Source organism: Diorhabda carinulata, chromosome 12 (assembly GCF_026250575.1).
Source record: "Diorhabda carinulata isolate Delta chromosome 12, icDioCari1.1, whole genome shotgun sequence".
Lineage (NCBI taxonomy): Eukaryota > Metazoa > Arthropoda > Insecta > Coleoptera > Chrysomelidae > Diorhabda > Diorhabda carinulata.
Window position 1 is genome coordinate 5,537,581 of NC_079471.1, and position 23,534 is coordinate 5,561,114.

Consider the following 23,534-nt stretch of genomic DNA (forward strand, 5'->3'; position numbering starts at 1 on the left):
GTAAAATAACAAATTTATTATAAAATTGTACTAATTCACAAAATTGATCAATACTGTTAAAACTTATTCAGGTAGAGTTATATTTAATGGTGTTCTGCTGTGATTGCATTCCTTAAAAAAAGAAAAAAATTCAATTTAATATTCGTTCAATTAAAATTGTGGTTTGTTTTGATATGACACTGTATAATATCTTTCAAAACCATGAGAAAAAAATTGTCATTCACATTAAATTTTTAATGAAACGGTGAACAAGGTAGTACAAAAGATTTCAAAATAAAGTTCCCATTTAAAAAAAAAACAATTTTAAGAAAACTAAGGATTTTATTGAAAAAGTGTTTGTTACATGTAACATAACAAAATACATTACTTGACAATTTATTTCTCAAAAATAACATCGGCCAAATGGAAACCGTTGCGCTCACCGTATTCAATTAATTGCCAATGACGACTCATCAGGTATTCTCTATTTCTATTTCCTTTGAATTCTACCTAAGAAGTGGGTTTATTAGCCTAAACTATAGAATCGGCATAACCCCACAAGAAAAAGCCAATAGATGTTAAATCGGGACTGTGTGGAGGCCAACTAATGTCATCTCTCCTGGAGGTCAATTTACCAGGAACTCGTATCACGTGTATGAAGCTGCCCCGACCTGTTGGAACCATTTTCTCTGGTTATAACCAGTTTTGCAGTTCAGACACTAATATCTGCACATAACGTTCTAAATTCACTGTAATTGTGGGTCTCCTTTCATATTCAAAAAAGTAAGTGTGTATAATTCCTCGTGCAGACATCACAATCCATACGATCACTTTAGGCGAATGTTGATAAACGTTAGAAACTTCCCAATAATCTGGTTTACGAAATCGAGACTCTGACCAATATTCTAAAGCTTCAATTTTTGCACCTGAACTGAATTCTGTAAGGGTGCAGCGCCAAATCTTTGTATAAAAAGAGAAATAATGATGATCTATGCACGTTTAATAGACCGAGTAAAACTGTCTACGTTTTCGACCACTCTAGAACACCTTGGATGTCCATATTTTGGTTTATCCAATCTTGATCCGGTCTCTTCAAACTCTTCGTCCCATTTACCAATCCGTCTAACGCCTGGCGCATCATTTGAGCGACGGACTGTCATTTTTGTAAAACTCGCGCACGCATAACGCACGGTCCGCAGCAACTTAATTCCGAAGAGTCAACGATAGATATTTTTACCAATTAAATATAATATTTAATCACAAACTTTCAAATTCTTACGACTTACCGTTATATTACCATCCGCATGTATTTGAACTATGATATTGTCTTCCGTAACTTCGAAATTTCTAGCTTTTTTTAAGGTACTTCCAGCGTATTCTTGCGCTTCTTTTGGTAGTAACCAGTGCATTACTGGTGAAATAACATCTGGATCCGTGGTTTTAAGATCGTTAGGTCCTGTTAGAAAGCTAACAATTATTCCAACTGATAAGACACTGAGTACACCAACAGGCGTGATCCATAGAAAGCTTAATCGGAAAAGAGGGAAAACGTCCGATTCATCTGGATAATGAATCTAAAATCACAAAATATTTGTATCAGATTCAATCGATGATAAGACCCCGTGCATAAACTACAAGGCTCGTACTGACGATTTAATTCAAGAAAATGAATCACCAAATGAGATTGGGGGATGAGATGAAGTGAAAATATTTGATGAAAATTACGTTTTGTTTCAATATTTGGGAAAAACTGTAGGAGTTATAAAAGAAAATCCAAATCAAAGTTTTAGAAATTTGAATCTAAGAGAAAGTTTTATAAATTATTTATAAAGAAATTAAAACAACTCAAAATTTGAAAAATTCATTTTTAACCACTTGAATGAAGGAATTCATTTTTTTTGGAAACAGAAAATAATCCGAGGGGTCCAAATCTGGTGAATAGGGTGCATGAAGTTGCAAATCAAACTTCATTAATTTTGACTATTACAATAACCGATTTGTGAGCTGGTTCACTGTCTTGATGAAACAAGACTTTCTTCTTAGCCAAATGCTGCCATTTTAGCTTGATTTCTTCGCTCAAACGTTGCAATAAGTTCGCATAACGTCCGCGCATCCCTATAAACTGACGCCATTACTTCGTCTGCAGATGGAACGATCTTTGTCTTCTTTAGAGCCGGTTCTCCCTTTTCAATCAGTCAATCCATTGTTTTGTTTGTTTTTTTTATTTCGGGTGTGAAGTGATGGGCCCACGTTTCCTCCATGGTTATGAAACGGCTTTATTTCTGTGAAACATTGCCAAACACTCGATGGAAACATCTTCATCACGCTGTTTTTGGTCCATTGTGAGCAAACGCGGCACCCACCTTGCACACAGCTTTCTCGTATCCAAATTTCCAGTTAATATGCGATGTATCGCATTTTTTGAAATGCCTACTATGTCTGCTAGTTCACCCCCTTTCAGTCGATGATCATCCAGTACCGCTTTGTGGAGTTCTGGAGTCGTCGTCTCATTTGGTTGACCACTGCGATGCTGGTCTTCGCAGGTCGTTCGGCCTCGTTTAAACTCTGCTACCCAATTTTTTATTGATAACGGAAGAGCACTCTCCCCAAGAATAGAATCTAGTTCAGTTTTTACATTGGTTGCGCTAAGAACTTTCAAATAAAAGTATTATATCACATAACGATGATCAAGTTTTTCCATGTTTACAAATTCACTGAAAACGTTTACTACTGATGGCTGCCAAACAAATACTAAACAACATGGCGTCTTCAAACTTGAAACATAAGCTGTATATATCGTGTACTTTCTAATAAAATGGTATTTTTCAAGCTACTACCGCCATCTCTAGGTCAGGCCAGGTGCTTCTGGGACCATCCTCGTAATAATAAAAAACATTTTTGTGTAAAATTGAAAAATCTAAAGCTTTGCTGTAAAGTTTTTTCTCTAACTTTTAGCGTTTCTACAAAATTAAGAATAATAGCTTTTTATGTTTTTGTTTTCACCGTTATCAGGTGGGTTATTCCAGAAAACTATTGACAAATATGTTTCGAACACATCAAAATGGACATTGTTCTCCTAGGAAGGAAAAGTAAGAGAAAATTTCAACTGGCTAGACTTTCATAAATTGATTTTCACTGAGGGTAGTGGTCTCAGTTAAATATTTTATACCATTTTGAAAGTTCAGTTCTAGATAGCCAACGTCGTAAGCAAGCCAAAATGGATGATGGAAGACAAGAAAATGATGTCCAATGAAATGGAAGACTGTTCAAAAAGAAATGAAAGGAATTAAGGTCAAGAAAAATTGGTGGCAAGAAAAGAAGATCTGAACTAAAATATGAAAACTGTCAAATCAAGTACTGCCAAGAAAAGTTAGAGACACGTTAAGAAGAAATGAAAAGGGGCCAAGAAGAGTTGAGAGAAGAAATGAAATAGAGTCAAGAAGAAACGAAAGAAAAAATGAAAACAGTTGTTAAAGAGGAGATAAACGAAATAGAAGATGAATCGAATAACGACGTGATGGTAGAAACGATCAAAATGAAGACTTGAGGTAGATTTTCATAAGGCTACTTTCGATGATAAAAATTGAAGCAGTCAAAAGTTTTTTCCCAAATGTACCATTTTGATAGTCCAATTGTAATCAACTAATCTCGCTGAGATAAAAAATGATAAAAACATCGTAAAAACCACAAAAAATTTCATTAAACAAGTTTCCTCTTGTACATCATTAAAAATTGATTGAGATTTGGAAAAATGGTATAAAGTACAATATTGTTGAAGAAATGAAATTAATTATAAACTGAAATTTTGAAATTTCTAAACTATTTACTAAACTATGTCTTTAAATAGACAAAAAAGTACAACTTCACTTACAAATCATTGTCAAATTCTTCTTCTAAATTTAAAACCGTAATAAATGACTATGTCATGATATTGAAAAGGTCTGCAACACTGCCAATTTGGTAAATACCACCCAAAATTTTACAGCAAGACGATTAGTTGAGACGCAATTACTGATGATGACCCAAAACCTGACTTAGGAATCACAGACGATGCCTTGCCAACAATTACAAACTTAAATTCAAGCCCACACTCTTTATGAGAAAATATTTCGAAACACTTGTACAATTACGACTCAATTTATTCATTCAATGTGTTTAGATTTATAAATGAAGTACGTGACCACTCACCTCAGGCACTATTGTATCATTACTTATGCCGTATTTTTCGTAACACTGATCATTTACAGTAACTGGAAGCCTGCGTGCAACTACTAATTTAGAAGCGGATACCATCTGTCCTCCATACGAAACTGTTCCCGACATAATCGCACCAGCAAGAGCCCCCGCGCAAGCTCCTTTTGAATTCGCCCAAGGAATTAGCATTCCTAAAGTAAATATACCAAACGACGTTCCCGCGGCTATCGATGTCAAAGACGAAGCTAGCTGAAATATCAATTTGGTCAAATTGCTAATCACAATTTTTAAAAAAATCATCTTAATACGATTAAAACACTGATAAACCATAGATATAGTTACCGGAAGAAAATTATTCAAAAACCTTTATACTTTGTTCCAAGCTCCTCCATACTCTGTCCAGAGTATCATTCAGATCGGCCGACGAACTGAGAGTGTGAGTAAATTTCACTCCCAAATTGACGGTTTCTCCGCGGATCTCGAGGCTTTCTCCCCTAAGTCTCAAGAGGAAGTTTTATGGTTGATTTTGTTTGCTCAGGGGATTTAGATGTTTGAAGACGATGACTTTTGAGTATTTTGGGAATTGATAGTCACCTTCCATTTCCTGCACCAATCCGAGAATTGATTCAGAAGATTTTGGGATTTGAAGCTGAGAGAGCACATGTTTTTGGCGGCAGCTATTAGTGCGATGTCGTCAGCATACAATGGGACTTTTACCGTGGGACTGGGGTGTCATACGTGTATATAAGGGGAGCTAGTTTTTTTAAAACTTTATTAAAATTAATATACTCACCGCTAGTACTCCTCCCATATGCTCAACCACGTACATAAAAGCTACAGCTACAACTCCTAGTATCAAAACAATCCCTTTAACTAATATAGTAGCTGCTCTTTCACTCAATTTCTTCCGCATGCATCCTTTAACAAAATCTTCAAGGACGACTTGTGCTGTGGAATTTAATACGACTGAAAGGGAGCTAAAATGGTTCAATGTCCAGTAATAAGGATTGTTTTATATTTGTTTTTTTATTTTAAAGTGTTAAGAGGACTTCAAAGATACTTTCTAGATTTGTTTCAATGGAACTAATACAGCTGAAACTGGGTATTTTAGACAATCGTTTCCACTGTTGCGTTCAAGTTTAGCAAACATGAGTGTTCCAAAGTGATAACCCAGTGGTAACTGAAAGGTACAAGGACAAACTTGAAGCTTTAGTTAACCATTTTTCATGAGATGAAAAGAGCTTTACTCAGAATACTTTCCTCCAAGTAATAACGTGCAAAACCCAACAAATAACACACAGAACCTTACGACAAAAACATTTGTTTACTCCACGGCAGCCTATTTTGAATGAGGATCAGCTAATTTTGATAATTTGTTAGAATATTCAATTTTGGTTGCTCTTTGAAACTAACAAGCGTTACATTATGAAGTGTATTTGTACAGCAAACTAGAGATTACAAGGAATGGAATATTATAGAATGGGATGATAATATGTAAAGCGAGACTCTCGAAGCCCTAAGTCGATCAACAATTTGATGTCATAGTGAACACATCGCGATAGTAACTAAACGGTGTATTTAAGAAAATTAGATGTTAAGTGTTCGTGCATAGTTTAGTGTGTAAGTGTTAGTGAATATTTATTGTGTAAACGTAAGAAAGATAAACCTTGTATATAAATTCATTCCAACCGTTTTGCGTTTTAAAACTGTTAGTAAATTAAGAGTAAAATAAACACGGATCAACGATGGTTATTAAACAATTACGATAAGATGTTTATGTATTTCACATTTCCAGAATAAACAAATTGCACGGGGAATGCAGTCCCCGTGGAAAACCCCCCCAAAAAAAAAGAGTCAGTCCCACAACCGAGGTGATTTGGCTCAGCGATTTCTAGTGGAGTTGCTCCCGCGATCCCAAAAGGAATCGCTGTTCCGCTAAAATAGTGCGTTCTTTCAGCGCACAGGAAGAGATTTTCATTCTAGACGCACTTCCGTTTAAGAGAAAGCGGCCCAGCTTCCAAGGGTAAGGTAAGTGCGTGTAAAGCAGAAAACCTCGCCAAGGAATCAAAGAGAGCAGGAGTTTGTAAGCCCTAGCAAACCACAGCGTTTTCCTTGGGATCGAAGTAACCCCTTTCCCTTCGGGCCAAAGAGTTTCCTACTCTAGTGCCGTTCCGGAAACTGGTTACAGCAACTCTCACATAAGAAGTATTTGGTTTGATTCCTATAGAGGGTCAAATCAAAAATTACAGTGATGAATATTGTTACACTGGTGACAACGGAGTTTCGAAAACAGTTTATTACAACGTGAATCCTCATTTATTACTGTACCTAGAAATGAAATACTAAATATTCATTTACCTTAAAGCAGCTCCGAAAACTCCTGCTATAAAAAGTCCGGGCACACCTTTCAAATGTCCCACTGTTTCCATTACAAATAAAGGAAAAATTTGATCATCAGCTTTTATTCTTCCTAAAGATAACGGATCACAGTCGTGGTACTTCGCGTAAATCAAAATACCAGTGTAGCAACACATCCATACTAGTCCACCTACACCAATTGTAAAAAGTAGCACCGATCTGAAATTTAGGATGATGGCATAAAACAAATTTTTGTTTAAATAAGTGAAAACGAAAAAAAAATGATTAGTAAATGTATAATGACAAAAAGAACACGTTCAAAAATTATTAAAGAAGTCCAAGAAGTAGTAATAAAAAAGTTATTTAAATGTAGTAGTTGCCATTCTATATTATACTCACAGTTTCGATTGTTTCGCAGTTGGAAGGGACAGATACCTTTGTACCATAGTTTGATTGACAGCGTTAAAGCAAGTCCAATAAGTAAAACCTCCAATAACAACACTGAATACTGTATAACGCTCATATAAACTTGGACTAAAACTAAAAAAAAATATATCTATAGAATAAATGAACAAAATACCACAGGAACCCAATAATAACCGTGTGAATGTTATTGACCAGATCATCTGGAAACATCAGAAAGAAATTAAATCTTATAATGCATGTTACTGAAATTGATCCGTTGATTTATTTTGACAGCAAAACAAAGAAACAGCCCGTATATAAACTAAGGAACGGCTAAACTGTTTTGTCTACAGACACGGTAGACATTACATTCGAAAGAATACGCTTCAGTCTAAACACAAAGAATTGTATCGGCCAAGTGATTACAGGATTTTCTCCCATGGCAAGAGAAAAATTGGGGAGAGAACTGTACACATGGAACTGCATGGATACATGGTACACAGCGAGAAAATTTGGAAAACGGTAACGGAATTCATGATCGATGTTTTGAGTAGAAATGAAAAGAAGGATAGAGAAGCATATGGATAAAAAGATAGGAAGATAGAGGAAAGTGGGAGGTATGCCGATTAAATGACAATTTGTTGTCCTCCCGGCGTACATTACTCCAGAGGAGCACAAAGAGGAGGATGGTTTCAGTGAGTTGAAAGTCCCATTCACCTCGCAGGATTGCACTGCCCACTGTGAGGAAGGCATAGGCTACCACCCTACCTCAGGGCAAAAAAAGGCTAAACAACTGAGAGTGGTTAACTTTGGCCACACTCCGTATGATCATCAACGTTTATTTAAATACTTTTTCCGTATCTTTTGGGATCATTACTATTAACGGTGACCTTCCTTAGTCATACATCGACAGAGATGAGTTCATGGACTCAATATCCCGAATAACCGTAATAATATTGTAGCGGGCGAAGCTTTTTTGGCACACAGTCCTTCTGCGAGATGTTAGATGGCACGACTCATTACCAGTTAGCGTAACTCTGTTCTTCTTTCGTTGTTTATGCTACCAAACTAAAGTGAACAAAGTGCAGCTGTAAAATTTTACTTTCTACTCGGTAAAATTTCTGCTGGAATTGTTGTAATGTTAAAAACAGATTACAAATATTTTATGGGAAAAAATACAAGGATACAAGTGGTTTGCATGGTTTTAAGTCAATTTTATCCTCCATCAACTGTCCGTTGCAAAAATTAGAAATTGATCAACTATCAATGAATGGTAGGTTATCTTTGAGCGCCGTTCAGAAGATTTGGACATGAAAATGGTTGCTAAGAGGTTTGTTTTTTGGACTCAAACTGAAAATCGGAATAAAACTGGTCCAAATAGAGATGAGTCAGGTTGTTATGGTTATGATCCAAAATCAAAGCAACAACCGAGTCAATGGCAGACCGCTTTGTACAAAAAAAATATCGTAATGTCAAATCAAACATCAAACCAATGCTGATTTGCTTTATTGATGCCAATGGCGACGTTCATGCTGAGTTTGTTCGCTAACAAGGCTCTATCATTGATTTTCGTCTTTTATTGCCCAACAGTGTTTCTCAAAATATTGACTGGTTATTTCACCATGAGCCCTTGCACACACACCGATGCACCTTACTGACCCGTGTGACTTTTTCTTATTTCCACGCATGAAAAGAGGCAGGAAAAGACTCCAATTAGCAAGATCAAAATATTGCATAGACGAATATTGTCATTGCCATTGTCTTGCCATTGCAACATGGTTGCCAATAATCATGAATTCCAAACCTCAAATTTTATTTAATATTTTGTGTACAGTTGGAAAATGAAAATAACAAAAATAAGTGAAATAAACAATAAAAAAGTGCTCAGTGAATAACTGGTAATAATTACATCTGCTACTGCTTTGCTTCTGGAAGGGAAAGATCACCCAGGCGATGGTGTGCCAGGATCCAGCTAGATAGAACAAGGGGAAACATGAGTTAGTTATATAATTGAAGAGAAAACATACAAAAATTAGTTAATAATGGATTAAGAAACATTTGAAAAACTCATAGAAAAGATATTTGACGCCCTGCATTTATCAACAAATATCCTGTTGCTTATTATAAAGTTATCGTAAACGTTGTTTTGAAAAATCAGTTACATTGTCACTTACTTGAAAAATTCAAATCTGTTCCCTTTACTTGTCAAATCTATAATATTGCTTGGACCACCAGCGGAGATTGTTTCTAAAACTATGACTACTACCACAGATATGAACATAGCAATAACCTGCCACGAATCAGTCCATACGACAGCTTTTAAACCACCCTAAAAAGTAAAATATTCATTTTAAGAAAACAGACAGATAGTTGAAATGAAAAACCAAATGAAAATCAATAATGATTATACGGTAAAAACGCAGTTATTATTTTCTTTATTTCAAGTCAACAAAAAATTGGTAGATCCTATATTCCATCCTCTATTCAACTCCATATAGGTAAAATATCCACCACCGTTTTTAATGGGAGGTTATGTCGCCTTCAAGCTTCGTTTTGATTCATCAATAAAAAATCTCCACTCATTGCAGAACACTAATTCATCTTCTTAATAATTGTTCGAATCCCCTGGTTCGTAGCTGTTTTTTTTTTTTGGTAATTGATGACATTAAAATTGTCTTTGAAACTCAAATTTCCCGTAATTGTTGAAAAACTGTTGTCGATGTAATTCAATTTGAAGTAAACAATTATATGTGGAGAGCAACTCTTGGAGTTGGTGTTCGAGGTTTAGTTTTTACATTGGTTTCAGATCTTTCCATTTTTTTTAGAAATATATGACTTTTAGTTTTGAGATATGGAAGATATGCAATATCTTAGCAGAAGATAAAACAGCACATTGTAATAGCTAGGATTAGATAAATTACTACTTGTATTTCACAATATATATGTTTAAATAAGGTTCAATGTTAGTGAGTTAGTGGAAAAGTATGAAGAAACTGCTGCAGATCTTCAGATTTCAGCCAATTTGCTAGAGAAGCATGGAAAACTGCACATAAATCTTTTATTAGATTAGATTAGATTAGATTGACTCATACAACAACATGGGATCAGATTTACTTGAATCAACAGTATGGATAAAATTCTACATTATGTAAAATTCATATTAAGGATGTTGAATTAATATTCAACCCATCTTAAACAGAGACGACATTGGCTTTTGTCACTTTTAGGGGTAAATTGACCGAAAGCAAACTCTCAAAATTTCATGGATGAGCTTTGAGATGAAGAATCAGAAGAAACTAGATGTCAAAAGGCTGTGAATCTACCTCACAAACTATTGTGTATCCCGGACTGTTGAGCAGTGAGAAACAACTTTACAAAGTGATCTACCTATCACTTCTTCTGACTTTAAGAAGCTTTGTAAATACCATAGCCTTTGTCTCGCACAGCCTTGCATTAATAAAGAAGATGTTCGGCACTTTCCTATCAGAAACGGCAAGAGCTGTCTGAAGATTTTCCAATGTTCTTCTGATGGTAATTCACCGGAAAGTGTTCGGTGTGCGTTCCAGTAACAATTCTTAACTTATATTTGCTTAATGAAATCACCTTTTGGTTGCAGAGGTCTCACTTCATGATTCTGATTTCTTCTCGTTTTTTATGACCATGACTTGTTGACTTTTTAGACAACCTATGAAAGGTTGTGGTCCTATGAAAGGAGTTGCCCCTCCTTGAGTCAGATATGCACATAACTTTATTGTTTACTCCCAGTGATTTCAAAGATTGAGTGCATTCTCATATTAGCTTTACTCTAGAAGAGTCAAGAGCTTGAAGGGGAAGCTCTGCGATCTAATAAGAATAAATATCTTTGTAGCGGTAGTTGCTCATGTGCAAATTGCGTATGATTCTGCCTGGACAAGAAGTTTCTGAGTCTATTGAGATAACGATTTTGATTCCTTGATAGACGTAACAGAAGCAGCGTCATATCAACTGTTTTCTAAGTCTATGCATTACTTATAAGCAAAAAAATGTGATACTGAACACTGTTTACTGCTACCACTACACCAACACTCACAATTAGACTGTATGACGCGCGATTCGATAAATTAAAAGCATGGAACTGGAATACAGTCGATATCAGTTATTTGTTCACTGTAGGTAGTCCAAATAATAAGGAATCTGTATAACACACGGCGGAATAATCAAATTTTCGCTGTAATTCAAAAGTACTTACCAAAAATGTGTAAAATACGCAAATCACAGCTACTATAGTACCAATTAAGTGAATATTGATGGCAGTAACTAAAAAATATAAAAAGTTAAACGTTCAAATTATATTGTTAGTTATTATAGCACATGAGCTTCGAAAATAATCGATTATTTTACGAGTAACGAAACGTACTGTGCGAAAAATCACGAGAACGTAGCTCGGGTGATTTTGTCGTTATGTAATCAAATTTGAGCCGGACTGACAAAACAAAACATTTCTAATTTTTATAATCAGTTTCAAAATAGGTTCCTTTGGAGTCAAAACAGGCACGTCAATGCTTAATCCAATTTTTTACTCACGGGGAGCCAAATATGCCGAATACGATGGCTGCACGTTAACTTTAGTTTCGTGTTTGACCCAAACTCAGTCATAACCATAATGGAATATAACGGCGGATTACCGTGTTGAAGGATCCATGAATTGAACTTCCCACAAAGCCGTAGTTGCTTCAAAACGGCCAGGTAGTACTAATTATTGACCGTTTGACCCCCTGTAACGAAGAAAACTATGAGGATCACTTTGACGTAGATTATTTTTTAAAGGGTTTCGACGTCCCGTCACCAGCAATGATGCGTTTGATCTTTTGGTACGAATTCAAGGAGACAAAAAATGTTGAATCTATCCATAAGAGATTTTGAAAGTCTCCGCTATCCCTCGGATGCCTACACAACCATTTTCAAGCACCATTTTCTCAAATTTTCTATAATAACTTTAGAAAAATACGTCAATACAAGTCAATTCATTACTTAAGATAAACTTTTTGTAGATATCGTAAAAAAATTGAGATGTCGCGCTCAAACTTCACAGGAACATCAAAAAATGTGATACCAATTTTAGACAAAACAAATGTTACTGATTCTATTTACGCGCGCAATTTAAATTCACCAATCCGGATCAAATTTGATTAAACCATATATAATGAAACAGCGCAAACAGTTTGCTTTGTGTGCCGTTAATAAACTGAAAGATATGTATGTAATGAAAACCGTTTGTTTCAACAAATATGATTTAGACTTGTATTGAATTCATTAACTTACCTTGGTTGAAAGCTAAGGAAGGAACATAAATTATTATTGGTAAAAACATCACCTGTAACAAGATTTATAATCAATAACTCCACTTGTTATATAATTTCCGTAGTACCTACTTCATCCAAAATGAATAATACTGATGCAATGGTTCTAATTATTCTATTAAATCTCATTTCAAGGTACTGAAAAGAAAAATAACGATCATATTATAATTAAGAATTAATTACGAATATTGCAACTGAAATACTTTCAGGATTTATAACTTGGCAACGAAGCACATCATCTGCTTTCCATTTACATCAAAACTCAGATTATTCTCACTTGTGACGTCTTAACTCAGTTAAATACACGTTCCTTTTCAGTTTTACAAGTGAGACATAACTAACTATTTACCTGCAACTTGCACAAGCTTAAAATCTAGTTCTAGTCATCAAAATAAGCAAGTAAATACACAATACAAACAGTTATTGATATAAATAATCTTATTTCAGTTTAATTTCTTTCGCTGCGAGTAACACCAACGACAATGGTGGTTATTGAGAATATCCACTGACATTATGCGTTCCTTTTATTCCCTTATAATCTGAGTATGAGATACTCACATAACTGAGTGTCTCAGTTCACTTGAATGTAAATGGAAAGCAGCAATTCCAGTAGCTCCACATAAATGAATATTACCTTGATGTTCGTATTTGATTTACGAGTCTTTATCGTATACACCTCGTAAATATCACGATATCATATCATATAATTGTTGATGAGAAAGCAGTACATTTTACAAACATCAATATATTACTAAAAGGGAATGAAAGATTCTTACCTCGTAAGAAGAATTGACTTTCAACTTTAAAAATACCGGGAGGTAGACAGTTGCCACAACTAAACCACTTAGCCATATTGCTATAACTATAAACCAATACTGGGTACCGAATAAGTAAATTTCTGATGGTGTTCCCAAAATCGTTACACCCGACACATAACTGAAAGTGATTAAAACATACAGTTCCTAAAGTAATTAACAGCATTATTTACCCACCCCTGTATAAAAATGGAAATAAAAGATACAATTATTTTGGAAAACAAGTTCTGACTGACTGTTTAAGGGCGAGGATTTCAAGTATAGTATTTTTCACAATCTAAAAAAGTGCCTTCGCTACCACCCCCTATATAAAATTCGATAAGATTCAAAAGTCGTAAATTTATGGCTATTTATTGGGAAGGCATTGTGCACTATTATCTTAAAATGGCTGTCATTAAAAAGAAATTTAAATTTTACAAAATTTATTTGATTTTAATTCAGTGTATGTTGTTTACATTATTGTATCATTGTTGGGATTGAAATTTTAATCTCAATTTTACTGAATCATACACAATATATTAATACACAAATAAAAGTCGAAACATCAATTTTTCTTTTAAAAAATCAAAAAAAAAAACTAATTTTGAAACAGAAGAGACCTAAAATCGAGAATATTTAGAAACATAAACATATCACAAGGTCTAAGAAATGTCTTACAAATCAAAATTTTTTACGAGTTCAAAACTATTTATATTTGCGAAAATACATTTATATGAGTTGTCATTTCTTGCCACGTTTTGAATACAGTTTCTCCAGTTTTTAGCGGTTACATTTTTAACTGCAATATTATTAACTGGACCAAATTATTATTTGAAGTAGATGTATTATTGTGAGCACATAAAATTTTTCCAATATCAACTCGATCGGATTTAAAATTCTTTGTGACCTGCTTCCTGTGCAAGTTTGTCACAAATGTATTCCATCGAAACATTACGATCGAAAGATAATTAAAGAACCGCCAAGTTACACATTCACAACGCAGCTGTATGGCAGCGAAAGAAAGACAAAATAAACAAATGGGAGAAAAAATAACTAAGGAGGATTTTCGCAGCAAAACGAGAACGCAGTGATCAAAGTACTGTTGGTGACATGGGTTATGTGGTCAGAGCAAAAAGACTGCGTTGGAATAGCCAGAATGAACGAAGAAAAAGTTCCTTTTCAAGGCGAGAAGGAGTGAAAAGGTAAAGAGGGAAACAAATGGATAGAAGCATACAGAGATGATTTATAAATAGGAATAGAGAACTAGCGTGAAACAGCCATGAACAAAAATTGATAGAGGAAAGCAGTACAGCAACTCCAAATCTCGTGCCTATAGGGCCTGTTGTTTCAAGAAAAATTGATAATTTTGTTACCTTTGCACGATTTTAGCGTACCCGGAAATTTATAATACTTACCCTGACTACCAGAGAGGGGTGCCAGAGCGATGTAGGAATTTTAAAGTGACAACCAGTCGGCTGGATCATATCAAAGCCGAAAATATATGATGTACGAGGTCTGGGTCTATTAAATAACGAGATTGGTTACGAAAAAAGATTTTATTTTAAAAAATATTCTACATTCGAATGCTCCCCTTAAATATACTGCCCTTCCCTCGCCATACACACCTTTCTATGCGTGTTTGCCATTGATCGAAACAGTACCGGAAGTCTTCTTTGGTGAGTGCCTTTAGGAGCTCTGCAATTTTTCGCTTTACCGCTTCTATCGACTCAAACCGGGTCCCTTTCAAAGCAGATCTTTTTCTAACTTTTCTAACCTTTCAAGGAAATCTGAGCAGACACTTTGACGCAAGAGCTTTTGGTCACGAGTTTTTTGCACCAGCTTCACACAGACTTTTGTCATGTGTAATTTATGAAGTAGAATTTTTCTATCCGTTTCTTTATCGGCAATCATCCGGATGCTCATTCGATGATCTGCACGCACAATTTGGTTGATTTTGGTCACTGTTTTCGGAGTTGAAACAGTCTCAGGGCGACCTGGTCATCTTCAAAGCTCTCTCGGACCTCACTAAAGCGCTTCCATCTCTCAAAAACAGGCGCACGAGATAGAGAATTGTCCTCTTGCAACAATTCATAGCACTCAGTCGGAGACTAATACGTTTTTCGTCACACATGGTTTTCTGCACAAGAAAAAACACGTTCGTTTCAAACCGCTACTGCACAAATACTGTAATAGTGTCGGAAACGTGATTTGGGACGTGCATAGACAAGATATCTAGATACCTAACCTACTACCCGCTTTTTACCCCACGCGTCTAGGGCGACCTCCAGGCGCGCAGTCTCGTTATTTAATAGCCAGACCTCGTATAAGGTAAATAAGGTATATTTCAAGATGGCAATAGTCACAAATGATACTTACCTTGCTATTAAAGAGAGAGCTACAGGAAAGGGTTTTAGATTTTTATTCCCCGTTAAATATTCACTCAGCGTTTGACTAGGTTCAGTTTTGCAATACTTGCCTCTGCAACCGAAATAAAGACCTGTCAAAGCCGAGAGTAATAGCATGGAAGAAAATACTGCATAATCAACTACGTCGAAATGGTAAATATCTTTTACTAACCATTGCGATGAACTCATTTTTTCCCTGCAACAATAAAATGAAAATTATTTGGTGAGGTGTGGTTTAGACGGTTTTCATACCCCAACTGGAAGTTGTCATTTTGTTATTCACTTGAGTAGAATTATCAAGAAAAAACAATAAAAAAACTCTATCCCGTCTGGTTTATTTATTAATTTAACCGAAATACATAATACAAAAAATTAAAATTGATCAGCTTTTGCTTTTATAATAGACCCTAACATGTTTTCATCCCAAAATCCTTGATATCGTTGTTCGAAAACCTTGGTGAAAACGTTTCTCTTATTCGTCACTTATATTTCCTAAGTTTTCAGGAAAAAAACTCTGATTCACATGTTTACTCCCATCTTAAAAAAATTTTCCAATAAATCGGTAACAACTTGTTATTTGTAATTTTATTTTCCAAAAAATTTTCAACAACCATTTTGTATGACTTCCAAGCAGATTGTTCATTAACTGATAAAAGGCTTTCAAACTGAGAATTTTTCATAAATTTACGGATTTGTGGGCCAACAAATAAACCCTCTTTCAGTTTTCCCTCTGTATTGTTTGGAAAGATTTTTTATAAATACCGGAATGATGTTGTTTCGCTCTACTGTCCCACAACAAACAAAGGAAACAACAGTATTTTGTATAACCTCCAGCACACCGATGACCTGAAGGTCGTCGCACATTTTCCATCGGTGTTCTTTATACTTTATTTTATTAATTAAAATAAACATCGTTTCATATCCCGGGATATCAGTATAATAACAATAGTCACCACTTTCGAAAAATTATGAGTAAGCTTTGCTTCTATTTCTGAAAAACGTTACTTTTGTAGAGGGTAGTAATAAGTTCCATTGTTGTAAGCGGAAACCAAGAAGTGAGAATCACTGGGAATCGATTTGAATTCGACATCACTTTACTACGTTCTCTCCATGGCATCGGTGACTAAATAGAAGGTGAACGTTACCTTCTGATGACCATTGGAGTAAGACGATTCTATATCTTTCGCAAAACACACGAGGCACCCACTTTTTATCCTGATTTACAACAGGAAATCCAAAATAGTATAGATATGCACTTTTTAATGAAAATACAATGTGACTTCTCTTTTTTGAAAATATAAACTGTCCACAAACATAACAAAAACGATCAGAACATTTTTTACACTTTCTACTCGACATTTTAAATTAATCCGAAGTAAGACAGGTACTTAATTGTCGTTTGTAGCGATCGAATAAACAATAAACTGTCTTCACCACGTTTAGTGCAGTCATTGGAGGTTTTACCTTTTGAAATTAGGCTCATATTACCCTTAATTTCAAAAGTAAAAATGATCTGAATGATTAGTTTTAAGGGGTATATACAACCCCTTAATGGAAAAATTGACATTTTAGCCATTTTATCGCTAGAAAACGTGTTTAATATTTAGGAGTGAAATTGTAAAGTGTTTTCTAGCACAATTACCTCATAATAAAATCATTTTCAACCCCTTAAAAACGTTACAACCCTTGCAAATAACCCCTAAATTGAAAAAATCTTAAAAAATTACTTTGATATGACATAAAGAGATTTAAGTATAGAGTAAATAATATTTTATGTTCTCTATCTTAATTATCGAATTTTTAACTTCCTTTCGACCCTTAAAAACAACCCCTTGATAAAAAATTGCTGAACAAAAATTTCTTTTGGTGAAATGAAAAGGATTTAAATGTTGTTCCACATTCTCTAAAATGATTATCATGTTCTCAAGCTTTTCAACCCTTAAAACTACCCCTAAATTAAAAAATTAAATATATATGATTACACATTTAAAAACAATTTAATTATAGAGTAAGAAAACACCATTTATTGAAGAATAAAATATAAACTTACAAATTGTCTAAAACTGTACTAGATTGAATTAGTACTGTACCATAACTCCTTCAATTTTGATGCTATCACCACTTATAAAAAACCATTTTAAAGGTAATTAAAAGAGCTACAACTTTTTTCAGTATAATATATAGTGAAAAACCTTTTATTTTAAAACGGTGAAAAGTCAAACGGCTCGAGAGAAACGTGATTGCGCTACCGCGCGCTCTTTAAACAATCATATCTCCAGACAATTTTTGTGTGACAGAAAGAAAAACCAAAATTTTTGTCAGAAAAAGACCTACATTTCTCATCAGTATACTTTTATACGTATCTTTCATCATTTTTGAGTTATTATGAAAAGAAGTTGGTTTTTTTAAAAATTCGAAAAATTATTTGTTTTAAAATCGTGATTTTTTTGAAAAATATTTGCCCTAGAGCAGCCGAACTGCTAGAATCCATCAAACTCTTTATATTAAAGTTAATTCTAGACGGAATACGATTAATTTTAATTATGGTGGAAATGGCACTTGTCAAACCCATTGATTTAAAAGAAAAAACAATTAGATGTTCCTCTTATTTGTATTACAGTTCACTCATTTTACGTGCAAAAGACTTTTAACAATACTCATTTTAACGCTTAGTTCAAGCACTACAAAACCGTATTTCATTAGAATGCATAAAATATATCTGCTCGCCGCTAGATGGCATTGAATACATCGATTAAATTTCAGACAAAATAAACAACGGCTTTGATCTTTAATATCTCGCTTAATATTGCACTAAGAACACTTTATAAAAAGCCGATTTGATCAGTTTGTTACCTGCTACAATTTTCTCATCATAAAATTATCGATAAAATGCATATTTTTGGAGATATTTGCCAAAAACCGATGAAAAACGTGAAAAAATGCCAAATTTTCAATTACCCATAACTTGAAAAGTATTGGGTGTTTTGAAAAACTTTATAGAACATTTTTTTTCTTAAAATGAAGCCTTCTATCGATATCCGAGATTATTTTTAACCACCCCCAGAGTGGAAGCGGAGTTCAGATCATTTTCACTTTTGAAGATAAAGGTAAGATGAGCCTAATTCCAAAATTTCATACAAATCGGTTTACAGTAAAAAAATTCGGGGCAATAACACTTCAATGACTGCACTAGTTAGGTACTTGAAAAAACATCTGATTGCAGGAAGAAATTGTGATTTGATAAAATTTGTTTACTAACACCTTTTAAGTTCAAAGATTTTTTACGACTTAATTCGTTATTTTCATTTGATTGACTCTCAAACAACACAATATAATAACCTCTAATTATTGATGAAGACACAATTAAAATTGTGATAAAAAAAGTATATAATACTGACTTTTTGAGTAAGCTAGTATATATCACACGTACCTATGTAGTAAGTATGTGAAGAAACAAAAAGTAACCTCCAATTAACTAATTGCAAGCACTTTTTATGTGGAAACTTTAGAGACACGTTACATTTTCTCAAAAATCAAAAACTACAATGCACATTAATCTGTAACATGTTGCATTGAGAACTAATATTAATTCACTATACATGAATTTGCTAAATGAATTGACCGGACTCTACTGATTTATAAAACCACTTAAAAGTTTAATTGGCAAAGTAGTCTCCATTGTATTTTCACTTGTATTAATGACGTAGATATTTGAGAGATATGACCTCCATTTGAAATTTTGAGAAGTTGTAAACTTAGACGGAGGCTCTTAATTTGTTTCCAGAAATACGTATCAAAGTTCAAGTTCAAATAAATAGAACAGAGCCGTACTAGGTTATATTGATAGTAGCACCGTTTTGATTTCACGTAAAATTTTTAATTCACAATCTTGAGGTGTGCTTGAAATATGATATTAAAGATAGATTAATCAATTATTAATGTATGAAAAAATAGAAAAAACCAAAAACATTCAACTGAACTTTAGTTGAATGTTTATGGAAACATTTTTTTTAGTATATGCCACCACAACGGGAAATTACTTTCCGTAAAAAAATCTAATAGTTCACGACTATTATTTCGAGTTTATGACAATATTTTATTTATTACTCAAAATATTATTATAGATATTAACTAATGTACCAATCTATTTAGACTACGTCGATTATGACTAAAATATTACAATAATAAAAGGGGTCAAATAGTTGAATGATAACCTTATGGTGAATTTGAATAAATAGCAACTCTTTCGGAATTTCACTGTTAGTAGTGCTATGCCTTGAAAACGTATACAACGGGAATAATAAATTTTCATTTTAAAAAGTCAGGTACCACAGTTTGGATAATTTTTTAAAAAACAGGGTGAACTATTATGTCTTTAGTAACAGGCTCTATAACTGAAAACAAAAAACAAGCCAAACTTTGTAGAACGGTTTTATTGAAATATTACGTTACCATCTGGTTACTGTACGAACTTTGTAATTTGTTGATTATAACATTAGTGAACAAATTCGAAACATATGCAAACTATAATTACTTATTTGTTAATAAATAATTAATTTCTGTATTTATCAAAAGGCAATTTTAATTGGGTTTCTGTAAACCTATAATTTTACATTTATATTGCAATGCAAATATTCGCAAGGTCATTTAGTTGTTATGGTATAGTGCTGCTTAGGAATACTTGTCTCCGAAAGTAAATTGTAAAGGTCAACTTCATTTATCTAAAACTACACTTATTCCTTTATATATATATATATATATATATATATATATATATATATATTTACACTAATACATTATGTTATTATTATTTGTTCATTAAGAACTGTTGTATTTCTCGTTTAAAAAAAATATTTAGTTTCATCTAAGACCGTACCTGTTCACTTATAAAATAGCTACCATTCTTACCCACCATTAATTGACAGATGGCATCTCTAACGTCTAAATTTCACGTTTCTGTCAAATGTAGGTTTTAACAATATCTATAATAAAATTTAGCTATGTACACATCTAAGCTATAAAAACTTAATTAATACTTATTTTAGTGTAATGTGTTTTTAAGCGCTTACGTGCAAATTAGTTAACAGAAGATGGCGGAACCAGTCACATTTCAAGAACAACAAGAGGGTACATCTTCCACTACTGTCACTGTACTCGAGAATGACGAAAGAGAACAGGTACGTAAAAAGTAAAGTTTAATACGCATCGTGCTGTTAGAGAATAAGAATGTTCCTCCCTACTTATCGTATTTTGAGGCAATATAACAAACAAATAAATTCGTTTAGAAAAAAATCAGTAAGTAGTTCCAATGGAAGTGAATCACCTTTAGATGGGATTAGGATAATAGATTTAACCAGAATTATCGCCGGGCCCTTTTGTACTATGGTACTGAGTGATTTGGGTGCTGAAGTGATAAAAGTTGAACAGCCAAACCATGGAGACCCTTGCAGAAAATGGGGACCTTTTATCAACAACACTCACGAATCTTGTTATTTTATTTCTATTAATCGTAATAAAAAAAGTATGTGTGTTGACTTGAAGCATCCAGAAGGTAAAAATATTTTACTAGAATTGGCCAGAAAAAGTGATGTTTTAATAGAAAATTACGTTCCTGGTAAACTGGATGAATTGCATTTGGGTTATAAAGACTTTAAAAAAGTAGCTCCACATCTTATTTATTGTTCAGTTACTGGTTTTGGACCAAAAGGACCATATCGGGATAGACCAGGTTATGATGTTATTGCATCTTCTATGGGGGGTCTAATTCATTCAACTGGGGCTCTCGATGGGGAACCAGTTAAAGTTGGTGTTGCTATTACAGATATTACTACTGGTAGGTATTTTTCTACATTTTGTCTAATAATGTTACACAATTGTTTAGTTTTGGATCAACAATTGACATGTGAAGATTTCTCTATTTTTCAGTAACAAATAACATTAGTTACATTTCATATTTTGCAAACTGGGAAACAAAATTATGCATACTACTCTGAGTTTATTCAACTTAAATTCAATAAACTATTTAAAACAAAATAGATAAAAAGGAAATTTCAAATAAATAATATATTATGAACTTATTATTATGTTTCAATTGCAATCATGAGTGATATAAAATATAACATAAATGTATTATACCTGTTATCTTGTTTACTAGGACTAACCTTGCTTTATTAAGAAATAATACTCTATATATACTTATATATATCAAAACAACCACTTTATATTCTAGGTTATATGATAATCATTTTCTATTTTCTTCAGTACTTATTTAAATATCAATTCATTATCATGATTTGAATATGCAAAGCAGTAATTTTTTCCTTAACTATTATCCAATTAGTATAGCGATGAATTTGGAAAATTACCAGTTCCAAACACTATTTACATAAAATTTTGATTTTTGTGAAACACTACTACAAAAAATGCAATTGTGATTTCCTAACTGTGGGAATGTCTCACTGAATTGATTAAAACAATTATGTGACAGATAATTAGCAGACTTTCCCACCAACCTATGACAGCTGCAGTACCCAGTCAATGGTCCAAACTTGAAAACTTTTTGGTTATTTTCCCTGGTTTCTAAATATAATTTGCATTTTTAAAAATTGTACGCGGGACAAAAATAATATGGCGTCGAATTAAAGAGAAAAAGATTGTCTAAGAAGAAAATGATAGAGTTGCAACAGTACACACAGCAATACAGCAACTTCGTAGCAGTAGAATCCATTGAGAAGTACAGAGACAAATGCAGTAACAAAGAGGACAACGGGAACACAACCCAAGCTGCAGAACAAATGCGCTGTATTCTGACTATAGGCAATGTTTCCAGATTTTGACATGTACTTTTTCTGTTCTGTATGAACTTACTCAATTTCGATTATATACCAAACTGTATTTTGTTTAGAAATTTATTCTTATAATACTTTGTACCAAGTCACACATGAAGGAGTTTTTTATAAACTTGGCATAGTCAAAAATCGACTTCGGTTGTCTTTAGGACAAGACTTTATGTCTAGCCTACCTTTTACTAATGGATTTAGACAAAAATAAAATAATAGATTAAGTAGATTTAACAAGTGAGTTTCAAACAGAGAAGTTATTACTTTAGAATTGGGGAAGTAAAATGACGAATCATCTCAGTTAAGCTCCTACTGATTTAGGATAAGATAAATATACAGAACTTAAAAAAAATGTTAGTAATTTTTTTCTAATCCCCTAAATCCGTTTGTCATTATTTTTATTACAAAAAAGTTTGACATAATTCATTAATATTTTCGTGTGAATAAAATACTGCACTTTATTTTGAAATAATAAATTTAACTAAAGTTAAATATCAAAATATGTATTCTTATAAAAACCTAGCTGAATTTCTTCTTCTAAATGCCAAACACTTTTTCAAGCACCTAATTTTTCAAATATTTTCGGGGGGATGTATGGATCCTTACTTTGCTGGAGGTATTCTATACCCCCAAACCTCACGGTAGAAGGCACCTTTATAGGTTTTAGCTTAGAGCCCCAAATGGTCTCAGTTCGCGCCTGGTATGAAGCTATTGGGATCAGGCACTTATTATATTGTAAACGGCTTTATTGGACATATGATCCCAAAGTGAGTGAGACATAATTTCATGCCTCATGCTCATGCTATCGTTTCAAATTTAGCAAAATATGATAATTTTCGTAACTTAGACATTACCTATAAACCAAAGAAACATACTTACATATATACATTTCCTTTGTCATGATTGATTGTCAATCTACCAGGTTCTAGTATTGGAATCATCACTTTTTTTTAAACTGCCTCTCGATAAAAAAAATGTATACTGGATAACCTTTGATTTAAATCTTTGGTTTATCAGTGTTAATCCATTTACTACATAATTGTTTGTTTTATTTAAACTAAAATCTGACATATTTAAGGTGAAAAAATATTTAAATTTTTCTTCTATTATAGTATTTGAAAATTAAAACCTCGACCACTTCTCTAATTATTTCAAATGTTTTCATTGATCTATATTATTTTTATTTTGAAAATTATTAGTTAATGCAAGTTATGAATCAAA

The 23,534-nt window shown here is 33.4% G+C and overlaps 3 protein-coding genes across 7 annotated transcripts in view; 2 read left to right on the forward strand and 1 right to left on the reverse strand.

Annotated features, from left to right (window-relative positions):
* On the reverse strand, positions 1-23,526 carry LOC130900313 (sodium-coupled monocarboxylate transporter 1). 5 transcript variants are annotated; one of them, XM_057810836.1, is made up of 14 exons: positions 20,544-20,633; positions 20,351-20,456; positions 15,446-15,670; positions 13,052-13,211; positions 12,348-12,413; positions 12,238-12,289; positions 11,165-11,232; positions 9,111-9,265; positions 6,931-7,071; positions 6,532-6,750; positions 4,967-5,150; positions 4,168-4,422; positions 1,266-1,553; positions 1-111 (listed from the first exon to the last, which is right to left on the reverse strand). In XM_057810836.1, the coding sequence occupies exons 3-14, from the start codon at positions 15,661-15,663 to the stop codon at positions 64-66; spliced, it is 1,854 nt and encodes a 617-aa protein (XP_057666819.1). In that variant the 5' UTR covers positions 15,664-15,670; positions 20,351-20,456; positions 20,544-20,633; the 3' UTR covers positions 1-63. The 5 variants fall into 5 exon arrangements, with proteins under 5 accessions (XP_057666819.1, XP_057666820.1, XP_057666817.1 ...); XM_057810837.1 differs by having other exon boundaries at positions 20,387-20,456; positions 20,544-20,616; XM_057810834.1 differs by lacking the exons at positions 20,351-20,456; positions 20,544-20,633 and adding an exon at positions 23,193-23,526.
* Positions 20,537-23,534, forward strand: part of LOC130900318 (E3 ubiquitin-protein ligase PPP1R11-like) — a 7,512-nt gene continuing 4,514 nt past the window's right edge. The window contains exon 1 of the mRNA XM_057810843.1: positions 20,537-20,651. Coding sequence (XP_057666826.1) covers positions 20,565-20,651 — 87 coding nt within the window. The 5' untranslated portion in view covers positions 20,537-20,564. The remainder of the gene's footprint in view (positions 20,652-23,534) is intronic.
* Positions 20,646-23,534, forward strand: part of LOC130900316 (succinate--hydroxymethylglutarate CoA-transferase) — a 3,640-nt gene continuing 751 nt past the window's right edge. Inside the window, exon 1 of the mRNA XM_057810840.1 lies at positions 20,646-21,307. Within this exon, the coding sequence (XP_057666823.1) occupies positions 20,701-21,307 (607 nt within the window). The 5' untranslated portion in view covers positions 20,646-20,700. The remainder of the gene's footprint in view (positions 21,308-23,534) is intronic.

Coding starts and splice junctions, on each gene's coding strand:
- LOC130900313 (XM_057810834.1), bottom strand. CDS start 23,254: ATGATTCCAATACTAGAACCTGGTAGATTGACAATCAATCATGACAAA. Junction 13,212..15,445: donor GCTCTCTCTTTAATAGCAAG/GTAAGTATCATT, acceptor AATCACTTTCAG/TTATGTGTCGGGTGTAACGA. Junction 9,266..11,164: donor GCGTATTTTACACATTTTTG/GTAAGTACTTTT, acceptor TTTACTTTTTAG/GGTGGTTTAAAAGCTGTCGT.